Raw genomic sequence first — 27,386 nt, forward strand, 5'->3', positions numbered from 1 at the left:
GGCATACACCATGGCCCTGGCACCCCAACACACCCAGGTAATGCAAAGCCCAGAATCAGCCCTTTTGCCATTCATTGGCACTTCCATCACTGAGCTGCTACCATCTGATGGCTATGGGCCACAGCTCATTCTAAGCCTGGAGACAGCTCAGGCACACAGCATGATTTCATTTCACTGCTGGTCTCTTCACCAGATCTGTTCTCAAACTTCTCTGGGCAAGCTTCTGAATCCATCACTGGGGTCAGGTTCTGCTGCTGGGCAGCCTGTGGCACTGCTGATCCCCAGCCTCCCTCTTGCCCAAACAGCAGAGCTGTGCTCCTGGTGCTTCCTGCTGGTCAGCCTTGCTCAAGTTAAGGCTTGAAAGGGTTGATCTGGCTACAAGAAAGTTACTGTTTTAGAGCTTTTCTTAAGCATGCAACATTTAGCACTTAAGCCCTGGCTCATCCCTTGCCTGCACTCTCCCTGAATCTCCTGTTTTAACACCCCTCAGCACGATGTTATCTCCACCATGACGTTATCTCCACCGCAACAGGATATACTTGGAGCTTGCCTCCCCGCTCTGCTGACGCACGCTGCCAATTCCAGCTATGGGGAGCCTCTGAACTGCCTGCCTGGGGCTTGCCCACAGCCCCAGCTGCCACCATCCACACTGGGGAAGAAATCCTATGAGGAGCCACTGAGGGAGCTGGGGATGGTGAGTTTGGAAGAGAGGAGGCTGAGGGGCTCATGGCTCTCTACAGCTACCTGAAAGGAGCTTGAGGAGAGGCTGGTGCTGGTCTCTTCTCACAGGCAATTAGTGACAGAACAAGAGGGAACAGCCTCAAGCTGTGACTGGGTTGGCTTACACTGGACAGTAGGAAAAAAATTTCCCAGCTAGAGTGGTCAGGGATTGGGATGTGCTGCCCAGGGAGGTGGTGGAGTCCCCAACCTTGGATATGTCCAAAGGTGGTTTGGATGTGGGGCTTAGGGATGAACCTTGTAGAGTAGAGTTATCTCTTGGACTTGGGGATCCTGAGGGTCTCTTCCAACCTGAATGATTCTGTCATCTCTTAATCTTTGTTAATAGCTGCATACCAGAAGTCAGTTCACCCAACATCTACCTTTACCTGTGCTGCTTCTGAGGCTGGCCAGTGCTCAGCAACATGCTGGACTGGCAGGTGGGACTCAGGGACTAAATGCCACAACAGGTCTCCTCACACGCAAGATCTGCAAGTGAAGAGAATAATTGCCCAACTGATTTAGTGGAAAGCTGCTTTCAGTCTCCTCACAAGATTCTTTTGACACCTGGAGACATCCAAAGCCTGCCTGGACTCATTCCCATATGACCTACTCTAAGTGATCCTGCTTTGGCAGGGGGGTTGGACTCCTATCTTCTCAGATCCCTTCCTACCCCTAACATTCTGTGGTTCTTTTCTCCACCTAACAAAATTGCTCAACAAACTGATCAATTAGCTACCTTGAGCACTAAGTTATCAGCTGCCTCAAATTGGCTGTTTTCTACCTCTGATGGGAGGTATGAGGCAAAAAGTAGAACTAGAAGTGTTTCAAGAGCAAAATTTCCAAGTACCCAGTTTGAAAACCTTTTAAAACCATCTCTGTCAACATCTGCTAACCCCCCTGAAGTGAGACCTTCAGGGGCACCTTCAGCTGGAGAACCCAGAAGTTGAAGCACTAAAAAAAACCACCAAACTGTCAACCTTGGCACATTTATGTGAAGCTCACAGCACAGGCAGGCCACAGGGACTTGAGAGAACAAGTTCTCTCCTGGACATGTCAGCCAAAGCATCCATGCTTGTCCACTGGACCAGGGAGGGGACACTTTCTCTCCCACATCACACTGGCCAAATCCATGAAGATGACAAGCAGAAGCCCTCTGGAAGCAGAGGGCAGGAGGATTCTCACCCACACTCTCAGCACCTGGCTCCCAGGGCTAAAAGCCCAATCTCACTGCTCAGAAAGCAGTGGTGCTCAGTAGACAAACACAACCATCACCCTGCAGGCTGTTTGTTTTAGATACAGCAGTGCCAAGAGCAATCAATGAGTGCTGGAGGGGGGAGCACAAAGAAAACCTTTGCACAGACCCAGCTTTCATGGCTCTTTCACAGGAGGGCTGCAGGAACCCACCACCTCCCAGCTGCAGCACAGGAGTCTCCAACCCATGGAGCATCACTGCCCTCTTCCACTTAACACTGTGGGGCTGGGAGGGGGAAAGAATCCTTCTAGGTAAACTTACTTGACAAATGGAAGATAAGGAAGGTCCCTGATAAGGGAACAAAGGCAGTGTGGCTATACTAGCTCCCAAACCTAGCAGAGGCAGGTATCTCCCAACAAGCATCATGAGGTTTAACTCAGGTGACAGCAAAACCACAAGCTCTTAAAATCCTGGAATGGCTTAGGGTGGAAGGGACCTCAGAGATCACCCACACCGATCTCTCTGCCAGGGATGCCTCTCAGCTAGACTTGGCTGCTGAAGCCCTCACCCAGCCTGGCTTTGAACCCCCCCCAGAAAGGAGGCATCCACAACCTCCCTGGGCAGCCTATTCCAGAGCCTCACCACCCTCACTCTGAAGATCATCTTCCTAAGATCCAGTCTAAAACAACTTTCTCCCACTAAACAACCAAAGACTGACTTTGACAGACTACATTTTCAAGAGAAGAAATGAAACAGAGCCAAAAGTGGACTGCACAGTTGGAAGTGGAAGTACAGTGTCTAGGAAAACAGGGAATGGTTTGAGGCTGAGGGAGAGCAGGGTTAGACTGGAGCTGAGGAAGAAGTGGTGAGACTCTGGAACAGGCTGCAGCTGCCTCCTCCCTGGAGGTGTTCAAGGCCAGGCTGAGCAGTTAAGTCTGGTTGAGAGGTGTCCCTGCCCATGGCAGAGAGGTTGGAGTAGAGGATCCCTGAGATCCCTTTCAATCCCTAACATTCCATGGCTCAGTGCTAAGCAGACAGTATCTACCCACAACCACCCAAAAAATCACCTGAAAGATGAACATGTTCCAGAGCATTTTTCAAGCCTTGACAGCTTGGATTGTGGTGCTGGTGATGCCTTCCCTCATGTGAATCAGCCATCTAAAACCCAGTGTGCCTCTGAATGCTTTATCCACTGCCTGTCTGCACAGGAAAACAAGGCTAAGTCTCTGCACTTGGGCAGGTTCCTCTACTTTTGGAGGTAGCCCCTTCACCAAGGCACTGCTTCCCAAGCCCTTTTGACAGTCACAGGCCTGCTCTCTGGGATTAGAGCAGAGAATGCATGGGTTTATAGCCAGGCAGTGAAGAAAACCCAGGCAAACTTTCTATTCATCTCAGGAGTTTCAGGACGTGCCTTTCCCCTCCTACTCTGCACTGCCTTGGTGAACACAAATCTCTATCACAAGACCGTGGGTTTGGTCCTCTGAACAGCAAGTGCTGTAATTAGGGGGTTCATTTGTCACTATTTCCTTAGAGACTTTATGCAGATGCTCAGAACGAGCTGCTTTGCACAGAGCAAAAGCCAGGTGACAATAACCCACCCTGAACTGCAAACCAAGCACTTCCAGAGGGTCTGGGCAAAGCCCTTTGCCACCAGCACCACCTTCCCTCTCCAAACCAGAGGTGAAGCCCTGCAGACCCTCCCTCATCACCTTCACAGGAAGATTGAAAGGACTCAGGTCACATCTTAGGGCACAAACAGATCATATGCTTAATCTGAGGGCCCTGAACAGAATCATGGAATGTTAAGGGCTCAAATGAACCTCTGGAGACCATCTGGGCCCCCTCCCTGCCAAAGTATCACCTAGGGCAGATCTCACAGGAAGATGTCCAGACCAGAATAAGTTTGATAAAGTCACTGAAATTCAACTCTGTGATGTTTCAACTCAGAGAGAAATTCTTTAGAGTGAGGGTGGAGAGACACTGGCACAGGCTGCCCAGGGAGGTTGTGGACGTCCCCTCCCTGGACAGGGGCAGTTCAAGGCCAGGTTGGATGGAGGAGAGAAGGTTCAGTCTGGACAAAAGAAGGCTCCCAGGAGACCTAATTGTGGCCTTCCAGGATCTGCAGGGGGCTCCAAGAAAGCTGGGGAGGGACTTGTGAGGGTGTCAGGGAGGGATAGGACTGGGGAGATGCAGCAAATCTAGAAACAGGGAAGATTCAGATTGGATGTCAGGAAGAAGTTCTTCCCCATGAGGGTGGTGAGAGCCTGGCACAGGTTGCCCAGGGAGGTGGTGGAAGCCTCCTGCCTGGAGGTGTTTGCAGCCAGGCTGGAGGTGGCTGTGAGCAACCTGCTGTGGTGTGAGGTGTCCCTGCCCATGGCAGGGGGGTTGGAGCTGGATGATCCTTGAGGTCCCTTCCAACCCTAACAATTCTATGGACTCTAAGGGAAGGGGTCCCTGCCCATGGCAGGGGGTTGGGACTGGATGATCTTTAAGGTCCCATCCAGCTCAAGCCATCCTATGACTCTACAGTTTCATACACCCCCACTGCTCAACAACAGCTGAAGCAGAACTACCAGTGAAGAGCCTGAAGAGCTCAAACTGACTGTGCAACACCTTGATGAGACAGCTGCTTTCCCAACATCCCAGCATAGGAAATGCAACTGCTCTGTAAACATTTCACACTAATTTCTCCCATCACTCATCTGGAGCTCGACTGCTTCAGAGCAATGCTGAAAGTTTGCTTCCCTTGCAGAGCAGAGTCAAGGCCCCTGTGTGAAGTCCCCCCCTTAGAGGGGACCCTTTGCAGCAAGGTTTCTGCAGCCTGCTCTTCCCCACCTCAAGCAGTGTAACTCTGCAAAGCCTTTCCAAGCAGCTGGAGCCGGTTTGTTGTTGACACCACGTGTCTGCTTTGTGTGGGATTTTAGTTCTTCAACCTCTGCCTGCAAATCCTATTTGCAAAAACAAACGAGACCAAATGTGTCTTAGTGCCCACGGTCTGACTTCCAGCAACTGGGATCTCAATTGCTTAAATCTTTTAAAGAGGGTTCTAATGATGTTTGTTTTGAGGGGAAAAGAGAAGGGGAAAAAGCTCCTTACTGTGCCTCCCATCCCCATGATGTGCTCAGCTCTCTATTATCACATTGTCACTGTGGTTTAGTGCTCAATTAGAGGGAGACTGGCAATTTTAGCTGCATTGTCACAGAAATTGGAGCAGCACTTTTGTGTCAAAGCCTTCTTCATTACTGAGGCTGTTCAGGGAAGATTAGAATCTCAACTCATACTTGGAATCATACAATTGTTTTGGTTGGAAAAGATCTTTTAAGATCAAGCCCAACCACCAGCTCTACCCAGGCTGATGCTAAGCCATGGCCCTCACAGCCACATCTCTGTGGGGATGGGGATTCAAGCACCTCCCTGGGCAGCTTGCTCCCAGTCTTTTGAGAACCCTTCCTTATAGCCAACCTAAATCTCTCCTGGTGCAACTTGGTCATTTTCTCATCCTGTCACTTCTTCCTCAGGAAAAGAGACCAACTCCCACCTCACTGCAACCTCCTTTCAGGGAGCTGTGGAGGGCCATGAGGTCTGCCCTCAGCCTGCTCTTCTCTAAGCTGAACAGCCCCAGCTCCCTCAGCAGCTCTTCACCAGACCTATTCTCCAGACTCCTCCCCAGCTTCATTGCCCCTCTCTGGGCTTAACAGCCTGAAATTCATTCCTGCAGACAAGAGCTCTGACAGGAAAGATTAATTTTGCTTCAATTTAACAGGAAAAAAAAGAGATCAGAGTTTAATAGCAGAGACAACAAAACCACAGAGACCTATTTAATGGCACAAGCTATTGCCACTCTCCTGAAGAGCCAGCCACAGACTAAGTGATATTGGGAACAGGAGACTGAGACCTGATCAGCTGAGAGCCCACAGGACCAGGCAAGTCAGGATGTTTGAATCCAGTGGAGTTAGGTCCTTAACAGTGGTGAATCAGGCCAAGCAGGCTAACCTTGGTTTGGAAGCCCCCAAACCCTAGCTCCCTAGATACAAGTCAATGCCTATTCCAGATGTAGTTTGCTCAAGCCAAACTTCACAACAAGATTATCTGGCTGAAAACTTGGCCCTGTGGGCTTGACCCAATGTTTCTCCTGCCATTGCCCTGATGACTTCCATGGTTTCTTGGCTGACAGCCACCCATTCCTGTGTCTACTTCCACAGATGCACCTCACTTGGAAAAACTGCAACCCAAACCTGATGTTTCCCATCCTTATTTCCATAAAAACAGGAGGCTTCCTCCCAGAGGGCTGTGAGAAAGAGGCAGAAGCAGCCCATTAAAAGAGGCAAAGCCAGGAGGAAGTGCTCTATTTAAAAGATCCTCTGGTGAATAATCACTCTTCTGGGGCTGCAGGACGAACTGCTGTCATTTGCAAAGCTTCTGACTTAGCAGATCTAAAAGGAGCTCTTTGCAGAGAGCAGGGAAAGGCAAAGAGAAGGGATTTTGGGTGGCAGAGGCAGCTGGGATCAGTGCCATGCTCCGAGCAGGCTAGGGCAGGGAGGTTTGCTCACTCCTCAGCTCAGCACCAAGGCCACAGCAGAGAGAAATCCTGCACTCCTCAGCCATCAATGCTGGGTGGGGTTTTTTTCAGGTAGAAAACAGCAGCACAGGGCAGCCACAGCCAGGTCTTCTCAAATGCTGATCCTCATCCTCTGGAGTCATTCCAAACCCACCTGGATGCCACCCCAGGCAACCTGCTGCAGGTGACCCTGCTTTAGGAGGGGGCTGGAATTGGATTTATAGATTGGTTTAGGTTGGAAGGGATCTTAAAGATCAGCCAGTTCCAACCCCTTGCCATGGGCAGAGACACCTCCCACCAGCCCAGGCTGCTCAAGGCCTTGAACACCTCCAGGGAGGGGACATCTACAACCTCCTTGGGCAACCTGCTCCAGGGTCTCCCCATCCCCACAGTCAGGAACTTCTCCCTCCCTCTGCAGCTCAGGAGCGAGGGCTGGCTTTGAGCAGGTTCAGCAGTGCTAATTTTATGCACATGTAGTTAAATTGTAGATTGCACACACACACAAACAGAGGCAAGAAATCTCAGCATGGCACTTATCTACCACACGATCTTGTTTTCCATTTGCTGCAACCTTTCATGTCCAGGGGCCTTGCTATCTGCAGACAAATTGTCACCTGATGAACCGTTAGATTAAAGAGGAGAGCTGCACTTTCTCAGAGAGTATTTTTCCTCCCAACACTAAAAAGGCAGCAGAGTTTTATTATTATTTCCCTGCCCCCCCCCCTACAGTTTGCAGCCTGAAGAGGCAAGATGGAGGCTGTGGGAGAGGGGAAGGGAAGGAAAGAACAGCTCAGAGCTGTGACCTTCTCTCAAGGACAAGCAGTGGGTCAGATTCAAAGCCCAGATTCGAATCCAGGTCTCCTGAATCCCCATCCACCACCCACACTGCCCCACTTCTCCCAGGAGGAAAATCACTCCCATTGCACATCCAATCAAGCATTTCCCTTTTTTTTCCTTGAAGGAAGTTGGAAGAGGCCTGTAAATTCTTACAAGATGATGGCCAAGTTAATTATGGCCCATTCATTTGGCCCATTCATTTCCTACACCACTTAGCACTCCACAGATAGACTTAGTTTGGGGTTTTTTTTACCATCTCACTGACAACATCATTCAGAGATTACAACTGCAGAGGTGCAGCAAAATAAAGCAGCAGCTTAAGAAAAAGGGAGAAAGAGATGCAGTAACTCCTGCTGTTGACTGAAACCTCCAACAATCCCCAGCAGAGGAAAGCAGACATGCACAATGTCCTTTGCTCCTCACAGGGATGCCTGCTGGGGGTGTTCATTTCCCCAGACAAGCTGGTTACAGAGAATTCAGGGCGAAAGTAACAGGCTCCTAACAATGTGCCAGGCAGAAGCCACACTTTGACAGGGAGATCTTACACAGCAGCCCTCAGACTGGTGGAAGAAATGGATCCTACTGACAGGCAGCTGCAGAAAGCTGGAAAAAGAAAATCTATTAAGGATACTGTCAGGGGAGGAGGGAGGGGGGAAAAAAGAAGTCATTTGTCTTTCAAACCAGCATGCTGACCTGACAGCACTTAATTCCATTAGAAGAAAGCAGCACTTACTGAAGTTGATATGTACTGAAGTTGGTCCTTACTGGCTCTAACTCTGATGGGAGAAGGCACTGTAGATGTCAGCCTCTGGATGAGGCCCCTACAAGCACACAATGTTTTGCAGCACGCTTCTAATACACAAAGAGAGTTGGAAGAGGGCAACCAATGTCATGGGGAAAGAGAGAAGCTTGCTTTGGATCACCAGCTGGAGTTTGGCCAAGGAAGAAGAGGGCACAGAACAGTCCCAGCTGGAGTCTGCATGGCCATGTATCTACTGAGGCTTCACCACTGCACAGGCTGTCTCCTACAGCCTCAGTCCACACCTGAAGCCTCCAAGCTTCCTTCCTCAGAGGATGCACACTTCAAAGGTACAAGTCCCTAGATTTCCCAAAGTCTCTTCTCTCTATCCATCTCACTAGCCTCCACCTGCTCATCTCTTGGACTCTTGCCCAACACTTCCAGCTTCCCCATGCCCTGCACCTCCCCTTTCTCCCTTCACCAATACTGCACCTTGGTGGAGGTTCTCTGTCCTCCATGGTGTCACCAGCGTCGTTTTCCAGGACTGGGCTTTGCAGCTTGTCTCCTAGTAGCCTTGGGTCCCCACTGGCAATAATGTTAACGCTGCTCTTCCACTAGCAAGGCTCTTCTCTTGAAGGCTTGAGAGTCTTCAACACCTTTCTTCTGCTAGCAGCTCTTCTCTTGAAGGCTTACAAGCCTTCAAGACTTTCCTTCAACTCAATTCTCTTCTACTGCAGGCTTGCAAGCCTTCAAAGACTTTCCTTCCACTCACAAGTCTCTTCTACTGCAGGCTTGTAAGCCTTCAAGACTCTCCTTCCACAAGACTCTTCTACTGCAGGCTTGCAAATCTCCTCTTGTCTTCCAGTTGCAGCAACCCTTCCCAGGGCAGGCTCACTGCTCTTCCCTCCTCGACACCTCAGCAGGCATCCAGGTCTGCAGCCTAAGACTTAAGTGCCTGTGAGAAGCAGCCAAAGAGGAGGAGCCACTTCCAGCACATGACTAGCCCATGTGGAGAACCACTGGTGGCCAGAGGACCTACTTTGAGCCCTGCTGATCTAAAAAAAACCATAAACCCAATGGGCTGGGCTCCTTCACAGATGAAGGCTCCAGTTCCCAGGCTGCCTTGTACAGGCTGGCCCCTCAACAGTAATTTTCTAGAATGCAAGCAGGAGTCCTTCTGAAGCAAAGGTCCAAAATAAAGAGCATTAGCAACTGAACCTCCTTAACCCTTACAGAGCAGTGGCCAAGGATTGCTGAGTTCTTTTACTAAGTTTTCAGTTAAGCCTTTAGATGAAGCAACTCTGATGTGTATCCACACATCTCTTCCTGGAGTGGAATGCAGACATCTGGAGTGCAGGATAAACCTCATTCATAGAAGGGTTTGGGTCAGAAGGGATCCTCAAAGCTCATCCAGTTCCAACCCCCCTGCCATGGGCAGGGACACCTCCCAGCAGCCCAGCTTGCTCAAGGCCTCATCCAGCCTGGCCTTGAACACCTCCAGGGAGGGGACAGCCACAACCTCCCTGGGCAACCTGTTCTGGTGTCTCACCACCCTCACACCAAAGAATTTCTTCCTGATCTCCAGTCTGTCTCCCCTCCTCCAGACTAAATCCATTCCCTGTTGTCCTATCACAAGCCCTTGCATAAAGTCCCTTCCCTTCCTTCAGAACTGCTTGGCAGATTTCTGGGCTGTGACTGTGGCAAGGATGGGCCAAGGTGCACAGGGAATGCCTCTGTAGCTTTCACACTAAGCAATTCCCATCAATTAAAAAGCAAATCTAGAGATTTTGTTGGGTTTGGCCTCCTGATCAGGCATGTCTGGTGTGTGTCCACAGATTGTCATCTGCCTGCAGGCAGCATGCACATGGCAGGGGTGAGGAGGAAAGCAGCTCTGTGTACACGATGATGGTTGGATCCAGAATCCAAGCCTCTCTGCTCACATCTCAGCATCAGATAGCTCCAAAAGCAGAAGCATTATCTAACATCCTAACCCAGATGTGTTTCATCTGCAGCTCAGTTTTCCCACAGCTATTCCCCACCCTTGGATAAGCTGAAGAGGCAGGGAGCTGGGAGCACTCATCCCGCAGCACTCCTCGCCTCGGCATTCTGGCCTGTGAGGAAGCAGCTACACGGCCACAAGCCAAGCACCAGCACAACACCACACACCAACAGGGCACTCCTCGTGCCTTCTCCTCTCAAAGAGTTAATTTGCTCAGATCTGACTCTGTGCTCCATCCACCACAGTTAGGAAGGAAAGTTAAGTTCTGATCTAAGTTTTGATAGGCTTAACCAAAACCACAGCTATGAAAACGAAACTCAGAAGTTCAGAATCCCCAGCTGAGTCCTGCAGCCTTCCTCAGATGAATTACAGTTCCTGTCATTCCCATTTTAACTTGCTTTTTCCCCCACCCCAAAGGAATTTGGTCTCATAAAACAACTACTCTAAAGGCTTGGAAATGTTCTCTCTCAACAGGTACAGAAGCAGCAAGAGCAACACACACTTCCTATGGCTGCCTCTGCCAAACCACTGAGCACTTGCAGCACCCTGGAAAGAATCATCACAGAATGGTTTGGGTTGAAAGGGACATCTAAAGGTCACCCAGTCCAACCCCCTCTGCAGTCAGCAGGGACATCCTCGACTAGATCAGGTTGCCCAGAGCCCTGTGTAGCCTCAGTTAGACTCTCTCCAGGAATGGGGCCTCAACCACCTCCCTGGGCAACCTGTTGCAGTGTTCCACCACCTTCATGGGGCAGAACTTGTTCCTCACATCCAGTCTAAATCTGCTCTTCTCTGGTTTGAAACCAGAGGGTTCTGCCTGTGTACCCAGCCACCATCCTCCTGCACCAAGACAGAATCAGCAGTAACTGCTGTACTGCATTTGTAGCACTTGTTTGGAAGAGAAATCCAAAAGGAACCTTCAGCTAGCTCAAAGCTTGTACTGTTTGGCACCCTGCCTCCCACAGCAGCCTCTGGGAGATGCACAGGGGATGAGCACAGGAATCATTTGGAAGAGCTATGGACACAAGATTCATAGAATGGGGTGGATTGGAAGGGCCCTTAAACATCATCCAGTTCCAACCTCCTGCCATGGGCAGAGACATTTCCCCCCAGCCCAGGTTGCTTGAGGCCTCATCCAGCCTGGCCTTGAACACCTCCAGGGAGGGGGCAGCCACAGCCTCCCTGGGCAACCTGTGCCAGTGTCTCACTACCCTCACTGGAAGGAATTTCTTCTTATTCTCCAGTCTAAATCAACCCTCCACAAGATCTGGCTTAGCAGCCCAGAAATACCCTTCCAGCTTTTCAAGTCTAGTCCTTTAGAGCACCCAGCACATGCCAGTATAGACTGCTCAATGGCTTTTCACTCATCTTTACTGCCACACCAAAAACATCCCCAAAGAGGCAGAAGAGACACTGCCAAGCACTGAAGCAACAGAAACTAGGGAAGGTGCTAGCTCAGCAGCAGAACCAAGCTCATCTGGAACCTCCCATAACAGATTTCTACAAAAGCAGATACATACCACAGCTGCATTGTGGCAGCAGCATTACATTTATGTAACCTTCCAGCAGCACACCATTTTCTGCCTCTAAACCCCTCTGGTCTCCATAAGCTGCTTTGGTGAAGCTGCCTTCCCTCACACTCACCCACGGGCAAGCCAGCAGCTCGTCTACCAGCTACTACAGAGCCACTACCCTCATCCCACCTCCCACGGCATCCTGAGATCCCTCTTGTCTTTCAGACACAATCCTACAACTACAACTACCTCAGATTTATGGGGTAATCATGTCTCAAAGACTCCCAGTGCACTGCAGCTCGACACACCAGATGCTCCTATGGAGGATGCTGGGCACAGAAGAGTTACCATGCACAGCATCACAGGGGAGCAGCATGGTCAACAGAACCACCACAACAGGCTGCACCTGCTCTTCTCACTGCTGCACCAAAGGGCAGGTTCAAGACAAGGGCTCCCCACACCTGGGTCCTGTTTTGAGCTTGCTTCACAGCACTGAAAGAGACATTTCACCTTAAATCATCATCTCACAAGCAGCAGCTGGAAGGAGGTTCTGCCTCCAGACTGGGCTTTTGGACCACACCAGCAGGTATCTGATCAGCCACTGGGATTGTTACCTTTCCCCTGACTGGCACACACAGAGCACTGGAGAAGCTGGAGTCTTGCTTGCACATTTCATCCGAAATCTGCCAGCCTGGCAGGTGACAGGTCATCCCCAGCCAGGCTGCAACGCTCACCCAGCACTGCCTCTACAAGGAGTCACTGAAGGGGACCCTGAAGGCTGGGGAGTGACTGTTTAGAAGGGCCTGTGGGGACAGGGCAAGGGGCAAAGGTTTGGAATGGGAGCAGGGGAGATGTAGGTTGGACATCAGGAGGAAGTTCTGCACAATGGGAGTGGTGAAATACTGGAACAGGTTGCCCAGGGATGTGGTTGAGGCCCCATGCCCAGAAACACTCAAGGTCAAACTTGATGTGGCCCTGAGCAACCTGATCTAGTCGGCAGTGTCTGTGCTCACCACAGGGGGAGTTGGACAAGATGACCTTTGAGGGTCCCTTCCAAGCTGATGCATTTTGTGATGCCATGAAAATTAGACCAAGAGCCCACCCAGCAGCATGGCTTCAGTTTGCAAGGCTCGCTGTGAATTGCAGCCCCTGAGCAGCCAGGCCTTCACCTGAACTTTAAGTATCCTCACCTGAACCTGATTTTCCACTTGTCTGCCCCACACAAGTGCAGATTTGTTAAGGTGATGAGAGGATTGATGCTGCCATGAATAAGATGACCTTCTTGCACCCCTGTTCATAACTAAAGGCCATAATTATCATTTTCACCACCTTTCCATCTGTTCATCAGTCCTAACACACCTTCCTTCATCCAGCTGTTCTCAGCCAGACCTGCAGCCCCAACAGTCAAAGAGCTCATCCATTCAGTGTTCTTCACTAGAGCCTCTTCTACCTTCCAGTGCTGAGGACTAGCAAGTATCAGGAAAAAATAGACCAATTGCTACAGACTTCACCCCAGGACTGCCAAGGCAAACAGAAGTTACTCTTGCTTATTTACTTCCTAATTTATGAACCCCTGCAAGAGGAAACCAGCTCACTGCCTATTCCAAGGCTTAATCAAGGCTGCAAAACAAGCAGATGGGGGAAAGCACTCATCTAAGCAAACATTTCAATCTCGGGGTGGAATAAGGTATTTTAACAAGAAAAAACAATGTTGACAAGTAAAGGAAGGCTTAAAGAGCACTCCACACACAAGCAGCTCAAACAGCTGAGAGAGCAGCATGCCTCTGACTCTTCTAACGGTGTTAGAAGAGTTGTGGGGCTCATTTCCACAAGGACCCCTCCTGTTCTGGTTTACACACTGACCAGCACACACTTGAACCATTTCAGGTTGCCATCTGCTTCACATTTCTTTCATCAAGTGTCCTGTTACCAGGTTTTGACCTGCTCAAAGCTACCAAGTTTTCTCCACTCACTGAAGACGCAGCGCTGGACAACCAAGGCTCTGCAATAATGTCAGCTTCAAGCACCAGCAAAACCACTCAGCATTCAGAACCTGGAATACTTGCTGTGTGAGGAACTGACTTCAAGTCAGTGATGATGCCATGACTTAAAGTCATTTTCCTTTAACTGAAGTTGTGTGTTCAGATGAACACCAATAAATCAGTGCCTGCTAGCACATTACCTCAACCACAGAGAAAGCAGGGAGGGAAAGAAATGGATACTGGCCTCACATCACACCCCACACTCACACAGCTGAGACCTGCAAGGAAAGCAATTCAGGTACAAGCCTTTGGACTGGGCTCCAAGGAAGTGACTCCCTTGGCTCCACGGGTTTGGAAGCCCTGGGATACCAGGCAAATTTCCGAGCACAGGAAACAAAACTCAAAGGTAAATAACAAAGTGCACACTGAAGAAATAAAGCACATGTGCAAGTAGTGGCCCTCATGAGTAAAACAAACAGCCACCATGCAAACACTCTATCTACTCCATGGATGGCTTAGAGGCACTAAATCTTCTTAAGGGAGGACCTGGATTGTATGAGCCACATTTTCCCCTCTGATAAGCAAGCAGCAACACCACAACCCGGTGCAACTGCAGCTGAGCAGGTACATGCAAGGTGCTGCACGGTGCAGGAGGTGATGGAGACGCCTGCTGCAGCATTTCAAACCTTTCACCTGTTGGAGTGTTTTTATACAAACTACTGAGAGCCAGGCTGAGCCCTCACGGGGCAAAGAGAGCTTACACCGAAGGGGAAAGCTCGACCCAAGCCATCGCTGCTGCAGCTCTACAGCGAAGGGCAAGGCACCAAGAGCCTGCGGAGCAACAGGCAGCCTCTGCGCAGCCAAAGCAACCGCAAGGCATCCCCGGCTCCCAAAACCGACCGGCAAGAGCCGAGTTCTTCAGCATGAGGACATCGAGCCGCTCCGGAACGATGGCACATCCCACGGACACGGGGAACGCACATGTGCCCCCCCACACCTCCGGCTGAAGTCCAGCTATTGTAGTCCAGGAAACAGCCAAATATTTGGCCTGTCAGAGCAGTTACCAAGACCCTCAGAAACATCCACCCACAGTTGCCCAGCTTGTGACCATTTAAGAAGAAGCTCGCCCATGGCCAAGTCCCCCCCAGGCCGCCCAAGTGTTTACATAAGGCGGCACGTCCCTCACAGCCGTGCCCCGACGGCGAGGGGAAAAGGCGGGCAAAGTTGGCAGCGCACACGCCGCTCCGCCACCGCGGCCTCGGTCCCGGCGGAGACGCTCGGAGCGTCCGCGCTCGCCCCTCCGCCCGGCACAGCGCTCCAGCAGGCACTGCGGAGCCGGGCTCCTCTCCCCGCCGAGCCGCCCGGCCGGGCAGGGCTCTGCCCCCCGTCCTGCGAGCGCTCCTACAGCCGGGCATCCCCACCGAGCACCGCTGCGCCGGCTCTGCCCCAGCGCCGGGCTGGATCCCCCGCGCTCCCCTCCGGGCCCCGCAGCCCAGCGGCGGCCTGAGGAAGGGGGAGCTGCCCCGACGGGCTCGCCGCTCTCTCTCCATCCTCTTCCTTCTCTTCCTCCCTCCTTCTGTCTCGCCCCAGCCACTGCCGCAGCCTTTACCCCTACCTGTCTTCGGTGGCAGCGGTGCGGGCTAGCAGCGGCTCGTCAGCCCCATAACGGCGGCGCGGCGCTGCCCGGTCCCGTTAGGTCGGAGACTGCGCCGAGCTACTTCCCCCGGCCAGTGCCGGCTCAGCTGCACATCCACATGGTTACTGCGCTCCGGGCTGGCCGCCGCCGCCTTATATAGCGGCGTGGGAGATGCTGGGTAGCGCAGTCCCGCCACCGCCGCGCGCCGCCGCCGCGTGCCCGGGCGGGACTGCAGCTCCCGGCGTGCACCGCGCCGGCGGGGCGGGCCCGGGCCGGGGCCGAGAGCGGGCCCGGGGCTCCGCCGTGGGGCTCCGCCGCGGGGCTCCGCCGCGGGGGGCTTCGGCGGGAGCGGGGCCCGCACGGGTCTGAGCGCTCAAAAATCTTCTGCATCTGTGGTGCTGAAACTCTGTTTCGTCCCCGGGAGGCTTCGCAGGGCGGCGCGGCGGCGGGAGGTGGCGGGAGATGGGCGGCACAGCGCTGCCGCGGCGCCCACCTGCAGCTCCGGGGCAGCGGGAATCGCCGCGGCTGCAGCCAGCCGCCAGAACGGCCAGGAAAGCGAGCCCGGAGGAAGGAATGTCTGGTAAATGCAGGTCTTAGCACGGTATGGGGAGAGGAGAGCTGAGGTGTAAACCCCTGTGCTTGAATACAGGGGATGGAGAGTGCGCCAGGTTACCGCTCCAGGCGGCTCTCACTGCCGGGTCATGCCGTCAGGGAAGGTAAGAGGAGCCTCAGGCTGGGGGTGGTCGGCTGGAGGGAGCTGCGAGGTGAGCTCCGCTGGCTCTTCTGCAGAACGACAGCTTGTCAGGCTGGAAGCAGTGAGTTTCCTTCGGTTTGCTCTTGGGTAGGGCTGCCTGGCACAGGAGTGTGCGGCAGCAGCACCTCTGCCTGGCAGCAGCACCTCTGCCTGGCAGCAGCACCTCTGCCTGGCAGCAGCACCTCTGCCTGGCAGCAGCACCTCTGCCTGGCAGCAGCACCTCTGCCTGGCAGCAGCACCTCTGCCTGACAGCAGCACAGGCCGGATTCACCACTGCTGGTAACTCACCAACAGCTCCTTTCACTTCTTCCACGAGGCAATCATTTGCCCTTTAAAATCCCAGCCAAGGCATCTTGCCCGAGATAGCACTGTGGTGGCCGTGCAGGCAGGGGGGCACAGGTGGGTGTGCTGGGCAGCACCAAGCACCTCGCAGAAGGGGATGGGATGTTTGTGCTGCAGAACTGCTGGGTCGCTTTAACTGGCCTGGGGGGAAGAAAACACTTCCCTCCCCTCACTTCCACCCGCACCTGCCTGCTGATGGCAGATAGGAAATGGTGTGTGACTGCTGCTGCCCTGCTCATGCCTTGTTTCCCTCCCTGCAGCAGCACCGCTGGAGACAGAGGGCAAGTCTGGATCGGCCAGAGGTGAGATTCAACACATCTACTGCTGCACTGCTGCTTCATTAACTAATAACATCAGAGCAGCTGGAATTGTGGCTGTGAAGAACATGAAGAAGCTGAAGTCCATGACTTAGGATCTGAGGCAAAGGTCACTGAACAGAGTTCTGTGGTTTCCATTAATGGCTGCAATACTACAAGCCATTACTCATCAGAAATTTGGCAGAGTAATGGTCCCTAATACCATTAGGTAACCCTAATGAATTCTCCTGTAATCAAATCTAATCTCTGGATGAGTTCAGTAGGCTGAGGGCAGTGAATGGGTAGCATGTGTGGAGCACGTAGACAGGGACGTAAGGACTGTCACTAGAGACAGTGGCAAAGAGCTTTGCCAGCTGTTCTCTTCCAGTTCTGGGCTCTCCAGTCCAAGAGAGACAGGGAGCTACTGGAGAGAGTCCAGGGGAGGCTACAGAGATGCTGAGGGGCCTGGAGCAGCTCTGTGAGGAGCAAAGGCTGAGAGCTCTGGGGCTGTTGAGCCTGGAGAAAAGCAGCCCCAGAGGGCAGCTGAGCAATGCTCAGCAAGATACAAAGGGTGGGGGGTTAGTGGTGCCCAGTGACAAGGGGCAATAGGCCCAAAATGGAATCCAGGAGGTTCCATGTGAACAGGAGGAGAAAGTTGTTTGTTGTGAGGGTGCTGGAGGCCTGGAGCAGGCTGCCCAGAGAGGTTGTGGAGTCTCCTGGTGTGGAGAGCTCCCAGCCCCCCCTGGGTGTTGTGCTGCTGGGCAAGCTGCTGGGGGTGCCCTGCTTTAGCATGGGCATGATCTCCAGAGGTCCTTTCCAGCCCCCACCACAGCCATGCTGGGCCTCTGGCATTTTCTGTAACACAACACCTTTAGCAGTTATGCCTTGAAATTCCCTCGTTACTGAGTGCTACATCAAGAGCAGCAGCAGTGTGTGAGGACTTCCATGTCATGAAAGCCATACCTGGGGGGGTCCTACAGCGAGATGGTGAACCCCCAGCCACACTCATCCTGACCATGTGAAGTTCTATGAATATAGACTGCAGAGGAGACCTGAGGACACTCTACCCCAGCCTGCAAATCCTCAGTTCACTGTCCAGAATGTTCCATGCATCTCTCCATGCTGCTGTTACTGCACTCACACCTTCTGTCCTGCAGCCCACCAGTCCTCTGATCTCACAGCCTCTCCACAAGGCAGAAGATCAATATTTTCTCTCATTTGCTTCTGGGTCTTGGTCTGTGCTTCAAAGGCTGTGAAGTTTGTGCCACTGAAAGCCTTTCAGCCAAAAACATCAAGCAAGTAGTGCAGAGAGCTTGCTGGAGTTCAAGGAGTTTTGGCAGAGAAAAAAATCCTCATGAAAATTTCAAGCAGTGGAAGATGTTTCCACTTCTCCTTGGGAACTTGCTTTAGGATGCTGCAGCAGGCACAGGGAGTTCCTAAGGCTCCCATAATCTTGAAGCTCTAAGAAGAGATGAAGTGGCAGGGCAGCCTAGCAAGGAAAAGGTCACTTTTCACAGTGACAAGTGCTGCGGAGTTCTGCACTGTGTCACTGATGATGTGAACCACAGCAGGTAGCCTCTGAGATGTGGAACAGGGTCCTGTTTGCTCAGCAGCAAACAGCACTGGGCTTAGATCATGCAGAGATACCCAGAGGGGGGGCTGAGGAATGAGAACTGCCTGAGAATCCAGAGCAAAGAGTGACAAAAGCACTACTTGGTGAATGCCACTGAAGCCTTCAGGGTGGCCTTAGCCCAGGCACATCTGGCATTTCAGACAGCAAAGCACCTGGCAAGAGAGTCATTATTTACAGGTTTGTTTATATTGGGGAAGTTCTGTTTCTCCTTTTTGAACCTCATCCTGCTCCATCACTACCTTGTGTCACAGAATCCCAGCATGGTGGGGGCTGGAAGTGACCTCTGGAGGTCATCCAGTGAGTGCAGGGCACCCACAGCAGCTTGCCCAGGACCACAATGCCCGGGGGGGGGGGGGGGCGGTTTGGAAGCTCTCCAGACAAGGAGACTCCACAACCTCTCTGGGCAGCCTGCTCCAGGCCTCCAGCACCCTCCCAGGAAAGACCTGTGGCAGTGGTTTGAGTTTAGCCTTGAGGAAAGATGTTGAGGTGAAGTTTGAAGTTGTTGGCCATGACTAAGAACAAGATTCTTTTGTTCAGTGCTGCTGAATTTGCAGCTAACTGTTGGCTTCTTTGGACTGTTTAGGATGGAAAGTTCTCCAGCTTTCTGGGTGGCTTTGCACATTTTTTTGTCCCTTCTGTTGGTTCAGCTGCACAAGCAGCAGCCCCTGAATTAAAATTAGAAGAGATTGCAGGCCTCTTAAGGATCAAGCTGCCTAATCTTGGATGTGGCTGGTGTTGATGGCGAGGTGGGTGATCAGAAAAGCTGTCCATGGCAGCACCAGGAGATGAAAAGCACCAACAACAGGGACAAATGCTAAGCAGCCTCTCAGCTCTTGAGCTAAGAGCTGCAAAGTCTCTCATCTCTGCTGTATTTTGTGAAATCAGTGTCTTAATCCTGAAGCACAGAGGAAGTATTAAACCCTGTGTGGAAGAGAGGAGCTGCCTGTGAACAGATGACTTGAGAGCACAAACATGATCAATAAATGACACCAGCAATGTTCTCTGAAGTCCTCAGCATTACAGACTGGCAGTTGGGTGTTGCCAAGAAGCAAACTGTAATTGTAATTATTTCCTCTAGTCTCCTGAAAGGACACAGGAGCTAAAACCTCCCCCCTGGAAGAGCAGGGATGATGCAGGGAAGAATTCTAGGGAGATGAGCTATGAGAAGGAGTGGGCAGGGTACACCAAGAGAGCTTTCCCAGCTGGAGATCAGCAGACACTCTGGAGCTCCATCATTGCCCATTCAGAATCCCATGGCTTTGATAAAGGGAAGTTCTCCTGGCAGAGTGGTTCTGGAAGCCTGTAGCTTTTGCTGCCACTTCAGAAGGTGGCAGTGGACATCTGGAAGGAGAACAGAAGTTACATTTGCTTGGCAGTTGTAGAGAGCTTCATCCTGCATGGGGCTAAGATCAGGGTTTCAGCTGAGACAAGGAATGTTTCCCTTTGCTGCCCCTGAAAGAGAAAGGCTTGGTTGGGTAATTCAGTCTGCATCCCTTTGTTTTCCTGCACTCTCTTGCTTCCCTGAGTATGTCAGAGAGCAGAAGGGACTAACAAGGAGGAACCTAAATGCATCCCTGTGAGGACTCCCAGTGCTCCTTCTTTTGACACCCAGGAAAATTTCATCCTGAGTGGTGTTCCCTTTGCAGCACTGAGACAGACCAAACAGAAATCCATCCTTCACTGTGGCCATGCTGCCTTCTCCTGATCTCTGTGTTGGAAAGAAGTCTATTAAATGTTGTGAATTAACATTCCACAAAATGAGAGTCTGGAAGAAGATCCACCCTGCTAATAGCCCTGGAGAGAAGCTCCCACACAGAGATTCACGTGGCAGAGCACCAGAATCCTTGATAGCTGCACTGAGCCACAGGAAAGGAAGCCAAGGGCATTGCCAGTTCCCTGATGCAAAAGGGAACCTACAGCTTGCAGTCATAGAATCACAGAACTGTCAGGGTTGGAAGGGACCTCAAGGACCATCCAGTTCCAACCCCCGGCCATGGCCAGGGACACCTCACACTACAGCAGGTTGCTCACAGCCACATCCAGCCTGCCCTGCCCTGCTGCACAAATTCACCAGGAGCCAGCCATGTGCTCTTGTGGCCAAAAAAGCCAATGGTCTCCTGGGGTGCATGAAGAAGAGTGTGGCCAGCAGGTCAAGGGAGGTTCTCTACTCTGCCCTAGGGAGGCCACATTTGTGGAGTGCTGGGTCCAGTTCTGGGCTCCCCAGTTCAGGAGTGACAGGGATCTACTGGAGAGAGTCCAGTGATGCTGAGGGGCCTGGAGCATCTCTGAGGAGCAAAGGCTGAGAGCCCTGGGGCTGTTGAGCTTGGAGAATGCTTAGGAAGAGCTAAAGAGTGGGGGCAAGAGGATGGGGCCAGACTCCTGTCAGTGGTGCCTAGTGACAGGACAAGGGGCAACAGGCACAAACTGGATCCCAGGAGGTTCCATCTGAAGAGGAGAAAGTGTGAGGGTGCCTGATTCTGAAATGATGTTCAGTTTATCATCTCCCTTTCAGCAGCCTTCCAATAGCTGAAGGGATCCTGCAGAAAGGCTGCAGAGGGACTTTCCAGGAGGGTGTCTAGAGACAGGCCAAGGGGGATTGATGTGAAGCTGAGGGAGAGCAGGGTTAAACTGGAGCTGAGGAAGAGGTTCTGCAGTTTGAGGGTGGTGAGACTCTGGAATAGGTTGCCCAGGGAGGTTGTGGATACCTCCTCCCTGGGAGTGCTCAAGGCCAGGTTGGATGAAGCCTTGAGCAACCTGGGCTGGTTGAGAAGCATCTGTACCCATGGGAGGCAGGGTGGAGTAGATGATCTCTAGGGTCCCTTCCCATCTAGGCCATTCTGTGATTAAGAGGCAGTTGGGATTCTCTTGGGGGTTAGGCTTGTAGATCCTCCCACATTACAGACTGCTCCTGAACACAAAGGTGTCAGTGCTGACTGAGCTTCAGCCTTGCACCTTGTACCATTCTCTGATGTTATTGCTCCCTACATGCTCTTGGCTGGCCTTCAGCTCTGGTTTTACTGCAGCAATTTGGTGCAGAAGGGAAAGAGCCAGCTTAAGGCACACATGAGTACTGATGGCCTCAGCCAGAGACCAAGGCCTGCAGGACAAGCTACTGACAAAGATTTCCAAGAGAGGTTACAAAAGGTGTACTCCTCGCTTCTCCTGAGCAAAACCTACTCAATTCAAGCTTCCCCTTACAAGGACTGCTGCTGAATGGCACAATCAGCCAGCTCTGATGACCTCTAGTTGCAGTTTGTGACATCTCAGGGTGGGAATATTTAAAGACAGTGTCTATATTCCCCTGTGTTTTCCTAATGGAGGTGAAATGAGCAGCAAACAAGTGCACTGTGCCAAGGGATTGTAGTGCTGGGTAGTTAAGAAGTTAACTTTGGGAGCCCAGACTCACTTGCCTTCGTGTGATGCACACATTTTCCTCACGGATGTTAACTGCAACGAGCAGTGGACTCGAGTAACCCTGAGCACCATGCCCGTGAAATACTCCCCCTTAGGTACCCAAGTGCTGGGCACAGTGTCTCTGTCTGGGCTTTATTTAGGCCATGTTTGCTTCAGCACCTAGTTATTTTTAGGGGATGGAAAAGCAAACTTCAAATCCCACTCCGACCAGGCTCAGGACAGCAGGGCCAGCCTCCCAGGCTGTGCCTGATGGGGATGTGTTTCCCTCACTCCACTGAGCCCCATCTGCTCTCCTGCTCTTCCCACAAAGCCTTTTGTACCTGTCAGAGGCAAAGCACAAACTGGGCAAGTGTGTGTGTGGGCAGCAGGACGAGGGAGGGGATGCTGCCCCTGTGCTCCACTCCGCTCTGCTGAGACCCCCCTGCAGTGCTGGGGCAGCTCTGGAGCCCTCAGCAGAGACAGGGACCTGTTGCAGCAGTGCTGGGAGGGCTGGAAGCCCTCTGCTGTGAAACCAGGCTGGGAGAGTTGGGGCTGTTCAGCCTGGAGAAGGCCCCAGAGAAGGCTCCAGAGAGACCTTTAGGTGGCCTCTCAAGGCTTAAAGGGGCTGAGCAGAAAGCTGGGGACAGACTCCTGAGCAGAGTCTCTAGAGTGACAGGACAAGGAGTGATGGTTAGAACTCCAAGAGGGAGATTCAGACTGGAAAGAGGGAGGAATCCTTTGACGGTGAGAGCCCATCCCAGGTTTCCCTGGGAGGTGGTAGATGCCCCGTCCCTGCAACAGTCCCAGGTGAGGTTGGCTGGGGCTCTGAGCCATCTGCTCCAGTTGCAGGTGCCCCTGATGGGCGCAGATGACCTTGGCAGAGCCCTTCCCGCCCCAGCCAGTCTGCTCCGGGGGCTTCATGTGGCCGGCACTGAGGCAGAGCTGCAGCTCCTGCTCCCGGGGTCCCTGCTCCCGGGGTCCCAGCTGGGACGCCCCGCGGCCGCCCGAGGGCAGGGCCGGCAGCCCCGGGGGGGGATCCTGGGGGGATCCTGGGGACACGCCCCCGCCGCGCGCGGCGCCTCTGGGACGCGGCGCGTCACGTGATGGTTGTCACGTGGTGTCACCGCCAACATGGCGGCGCCCGCAGCACCTCCGGCCCGCCCGGCCCGCCGCCTCCTTTTCCTCTTGCTGCTGCCGGGGCTGGCGGCTCCCGACGGGGACTGCGGCTGCAGCGCTAACCGTGACGGCGGCGGGCGGGAGGCGGCGGCGCGGCGGTACTCGGCGGCAGCGGGCCTCGGCAGGAGCGCTGTGCGCAGGCCGGTGAGCCGCGGGGCGGGACGGTTGGAGCCCTGCCTTCGGCTGCGGTGCTGAGCGGGTGGGAGAGTGCGGCGGCCCCTGCGGCTTGGGCCGGGCCCTGAGGTGTCCCCGCTGGCGCTGGGCGAAGCGGGGGCCTTCTGTAGCGCTCGGAGATTTAACGGAGAACCACGAGTTGCTGTGTGCAAACTGGAATTGAAGTCACTTCACAGCCCTCTTGGGCGAGCTCGTGAGAACGCGGCTTGGGCGCGGCCAGTTTGCTCAGTTCCATCTCACTTTTCCTCCTCAAGAGAGCCTCATCATCTCCCAGCCATTTGGTGCTCCTGGAGATGAAGGAACACCTGGTTGGTGTTGTCTTCCCCATCTCCTGGTGGCCTTCCCCATGTCCCCACCTGCCTCTGCCTTGGCCACGTCTCCCTGTGCAGAGCTGTGACAAAACTAGTCTGGGTGTTCTCAGCTGTTTACTTTGGGCAGGCTCCCCCACCCCTTTAACTGGCTAAGCCTGGGAATGTGTGTACCAGGTACTCACCTGAGTGTGGTTGTGTGCTGCCCTATGGCTTGCCAAGGTGACAGCGCTGGTGGTGTAGCCCACCAGATGTCAGTGTTGCTGGGGCTGTTTTTCCATCCTCACCACCCTGGTTTAGGTCTGTGTTGGTATCAGTGGAACTGGAACACCACCAATGACATGTCCTGCCTCTTGTGTGTATCTCAGCACAGCCTCTGTTCAGGTAGCTACATCTAGAGAGATGTGAGAGAGCCTTCCAGGTTCTCTTCAGGTGAAACTCTGGAGTTGTTTATGCTTCTCTGCTTGTATAGCTTCTGCTCTTCTGAAAGACACCCTCCAGACCTCAGAGCTTCTCCTTGGAGGCAGTGCTCATTGATGTGCTGTGACAGTGCCTTCTGGGAAGGGATGCTGAGATTCTTGGTATCTCTGGAGGCCAAACAGGTGGAAATCCTCAGTTATCAGTAAACTGGGCAGTGAAGAGTATGGCTTGGGTAATCCATGCTGCACTCCAGCTCTGTGTCACTAATATGTGTTTTACCTCATACATGTTGGCATTTCACTGCAGGGGGAAAGAATCATTTAACTCTTTGTGTGAGGCAGCTGACAACTTCAGCAGACACTAACTGCTGCTGGTTTGGAAGTCTCTTCACAACACAGCTCCATCCTGCTCAGCCAGAAAGCACTTTTACCAAAGGGGAAGTAAGGGAAGAGTCAGCCTCTGCTTATTTCCACGGAGTGTTTAGGCCTGAGGAGCCAGTATTTCATTCCCACCAGGAGTGCAATCATGGGCAAAAGCAGTCCCTGTGGTTGGAGTTGGGCTTTGAGGATGGTGAACTGCATGTGCCAGCTTGGAGAGGTGAGAATACAGGCAGTGAGTGCTGCAAATGACATGGCTGGCAGCCTCTGCTGGTGGATTGCAGCCTCCATGCTCCATCTTGGATAGCTGAGGAAAGAGGTGGCTGAATGCCATGTACCTTGGGGGAGAAGGTAGCTCAGGAATACTGAGAAGAGAGGGAGTCTTCTTCCTCCTTGGTTCATCTGCTCATGATGAGTTGAGTAACTTCTTGGGTAGGCAGCCTGTGGAGCATCACCTGCCCCTGGGACAGGTTTTACACAGCCTGAGCTGCCACAGGCTTCTGAGCAGGAACCATGGATGCTCTTGGGTTTTGGATGAGGAGTTCATTGCTTGCTCTGTGGTCTTCAGAGGGCTCTCAGGAAACATCTGCTGAGGCATGACAAGACCTCAGGGGCCTTTGTCATCCTGGAAAGAGCCCCCTAGAGCTGAGGGGAAATGTGTTCTGTTTCCCTGGAGACTGACTGAGGCCTTAAGGGGGAAACAAATCACTGAGGTAGTTAAACTGCCACCTTGTCACTTGGCCTTCACTTCTGAAGCTTGAGGCTTCTGCCCAGGGCCAGGCTTCCACTCTTCTGGAATACACCTGACTTGAAAGTTTGTCTCACCTCTTGTAGATGGAGCTGCACATGCTGTGCCTGCCTGGCCCTGAGTGCAAATCCCCCTGCACTTAGTGTGCAAACAATCACAGCCTTGCCCACAAAGGAGAGCTCTGCAATGTCATCACCTCCAGGTTCTCCACTGATGCATCCAGCCCTGCTAGGAGCACAGTGCAATGCCACCACTGCTCATCTGGGGATGAGTAGAGAGGACTCTGAGCTGTTTCTTTGTTGTTTCTTGTCTCTCAGGTGCAGCAGGGACCACATTTCCCCTTCTTTTTGCCTCAGCAGAAGCTTGGGATGACCCAGGTTTCATGTAGAAAGAGCTGCAAACCAGAGTGGTGTTCAGCTGCATCCCTCCTTGCTTCCAAGCAGGTGGTGGTCAGGAGGCCACTGTGGCCTTTTGTTGTGTTGCATTTGTCAGTGGAATGCTGCTCCAAGCAAAAGCACCTCTCAAGGAGAGGGGGAGGAGGAGGAGACTGCTCAGTCCTTCATGTTCCTAACCCCTTGGGTGGTGTTTTCCCTGCAGATGGTTGCTGTTCCAGGGGGAGTGTTCACAATGGGCACTGATGAGCCTGAAATACAGCAGGATGGGGAGTGGCCTGCTAGGAGAGTCCACCTGAGGAGCTTCTACATGGATCAGTATGAGGTCAGCAATGAAGACTTTGAGGCATTTGTCAACTCCACTGGCTACATCACTGAGGTAAGGTGGGAGGATCTGCAGTCTGCTCTCATCTGGCCTTCTGCTGGCAAAAGCCACTTGGGGCTTTCTCTTCTGAAGGCCATCACAACAGCTGGCCTGGGTTTGCATGCTGGAATGAAGCTGGGAAAATTGCCTTGCTGCTCAAGGGGCTGGAGGGGCTGAGATGTAAGCTCCTACTTTAGGAAGTGTTTTGATCACAGAATCAGAGTGGCTCAGGTTGGAAGGGACCTCAGAGATTCTCTCCTCCAACCTCCCCACCATGGGCAGGGACACCTCTCAACCAGACTCAGCTGCTCAGGGCCTCATCCAGCCTGGCCTGGAACACCCCCAGGCAGGAGGCAGCCACAGCCTCCCTGGGCAGCCTGGGCCAGAGTCTCACCTCCCTCATACTGAAGAACTGCTTCCTCAGCTCTCCCTCTTCCTTGCCCTGTCTCCAGACACCTTCAGGAAAAGTCTCTCTGCAGCCTTCCTGCAGGATCCCTTCAGCTATTTCATAGTTTCATAGTTTCATTCAGGGTTGGAAGGGACCACAAGGATCATCTAGTTCCAACCCCCCTGCCATGGGCAGGGACACCCTGCTATTGGCAGGCAGCTCTGAGGTCCTCCTGGAGTCTTCCCTTCTCCAGGCTGAACAAGCCCAGCTTCAGCAGAGCTGCTCCAGCCCTTGGATCATCTCTGTGGCCTCCTCTGGCCTCTCTCCAGCAGCTCTCTGTCCTCCTTGTGGGGACACCAGAACTGGAGGCAGTATTGGAGGTGAGATCTCAGCAGAGCAGAGCCAAGGGGCAGGATCCCCTCTCTTGCCCTGCTGCCCACACTGCTCTGGCTGCAGCCTGGGATGCAACTTGATCCTGATCCAATATTCAGGATCCCTGAACTCCTCTTCCCCTGTGCTGAGGCAGCCTGGGTGAAACTCCCAGATGGCTGAACGTGTCTGTGCAGGACTGGGGGGTTGTTTGGTTTGGTTTCTGGCTCTGGGGGTGTGCTTTTAGCTTTGGCTCCCCTCTGTGAGTGTACAACTGTGGTGTCAGCTCCTTGTGGAGGCAGAAGGGATGTGAAGCCTGGGGTGGGTGAGGACTCTGCAGGCTTGCTCAGCACAGCTCACAGATGAGCTGAGCAGCACAGAGCCCTGCTGTCAGAAGAAGACATAAGAGCAAGGCTAATCATAGCTTTCTGCCTCTTCCTGGGAACAATAGGCTCAGAAGGAATCTGTTGAGGTTCTTCCAGGAAAGAAGCCTGAGGCTGTGATCCTCCCTGACAGCTGAGTGCTCCTACGCTGCTCTTGTGCAGCCTGACAGCTGCCTGGAGGCAAAGAAAAGCCTCAGCACTGAGCAGGTCTCAGAGGAGCCACTGGGAATTCACTTGATGAACTGCAGCTCATCTGGAAGCCAGGCTCCTTCTGGTGGGCTGAAGGCTCTTCTCTGTGGCACTCTCTGTTTGGAAGTGCTTAGCTCAGTAGTTATGCAACAGGGTTGCCTAACAGCCTGGAGTTCGAGCAGGGCTCACTTGTTGCACCCAGCTTCTGGAAGCAGCTTTGCTGCAGCCTGTTCCAAGGTGCTGGTAGAGTTTGGGTGTTCCACTTGCACTTTTCCCTCTCCCCCCTCCTGCAGGGCCCCCTTTCAAGCTGGAAAAAATAAGCTCAGGAGTAAAGAGCAGAGATTCTGCAGGGCTCTGTTGTGAGGGGTGCAGCTGAGCTGGGGTTTGTGTGGTGAAACAATGTCCTGCTTGCTTGCTGTGGGCAACCAGAGCCAAGTTTGCTTCTGCTGAGGACTCCACTGAGCTCCAGGGGCAGCTGAAACCTGAAATTAACTGGAAAGGTG

General features: G+C 53.0%; 2 protein-coding genes across 19 annotated transcripts in view; one reads left to right on the forward strand and one right to left on the reverse strand.

Moving 5' to 3' along the window:
• Positions 1 to 15,293, reverse strand: part of ITPR1 (inositol 1,4,5-trisphosphate receptor type 1) — a 204,123-nt gene extending 188,830 nt beyond the window's left edge. For 6 of the 14 annotated variants that reach the window (XM_068157769.1, XM_068157763.1, XM_068157764.1 and 3 more), the window contains exon 1: positions 8,539 to 8,588. In XM_068157769.1, the coding sequence (XP_068013870.1) occupies positions 8,539 to 8,564 (26 nt within the window). In that variant the 5' untranslated portion in view covers positions 8,565 to 8,588. Of the gene's footprint in view, positions 1 to 8,538; positions 8,589 to 15,156 lie in introns of those variants that run through there. The other 8 variants (XM_068157772.1, XM_068157767.1, XM_068157766.1 and 5 more) reach the window with 3 other exon arrangements.
• Positions 15,294 to 22,714: 7,421 nt separating this feature from the next.
• Positions 22,715 to 27,386, forward strand: part of SUMF1 (sulfatase modifying factor 1) — a 29,665-nt gene continuing 24,993 nt past the window's right edge. For all 5 annotated transcript variants that reach the window (XM_068157776.1, XM_068157777.1, XM_068157778.1 and 2 more), the window contains exons 1-2: positions 22,715 to 22,915; positions 25,396 to 25,569. In XM_068157776.1, coding sequence (XP_068013877.1) covers positions 22,727 to 22,915; positions 25,396 to 25,569 — 363 coding nt within the window. In that variant the 5' untranslated portion in view covers positions 22,715 to 22,726. The remainder of the gene's footprint in view (positions 22,916 to 25,395; positions 25,570 to 27,386) is intronic.

This window comes from Melanerpes formicivorus, unplaced genomic scaffold (genome assembly GCF_026170545.1).
Source record: "Melanerpes formicivorus ecotype bairdi unplaced genomic scaffold, bMelFor1.0.p_v2 SCAF_38, whole genome shotgun sequence".
In the NCBI taxonomy this organism is placed as follows: domain Eukaryota; kingdom Metazoa; phylum Chordata; class Aves; order Piciformes; family Picidae; genus Melanerpes; species Melanerpes formicivorus.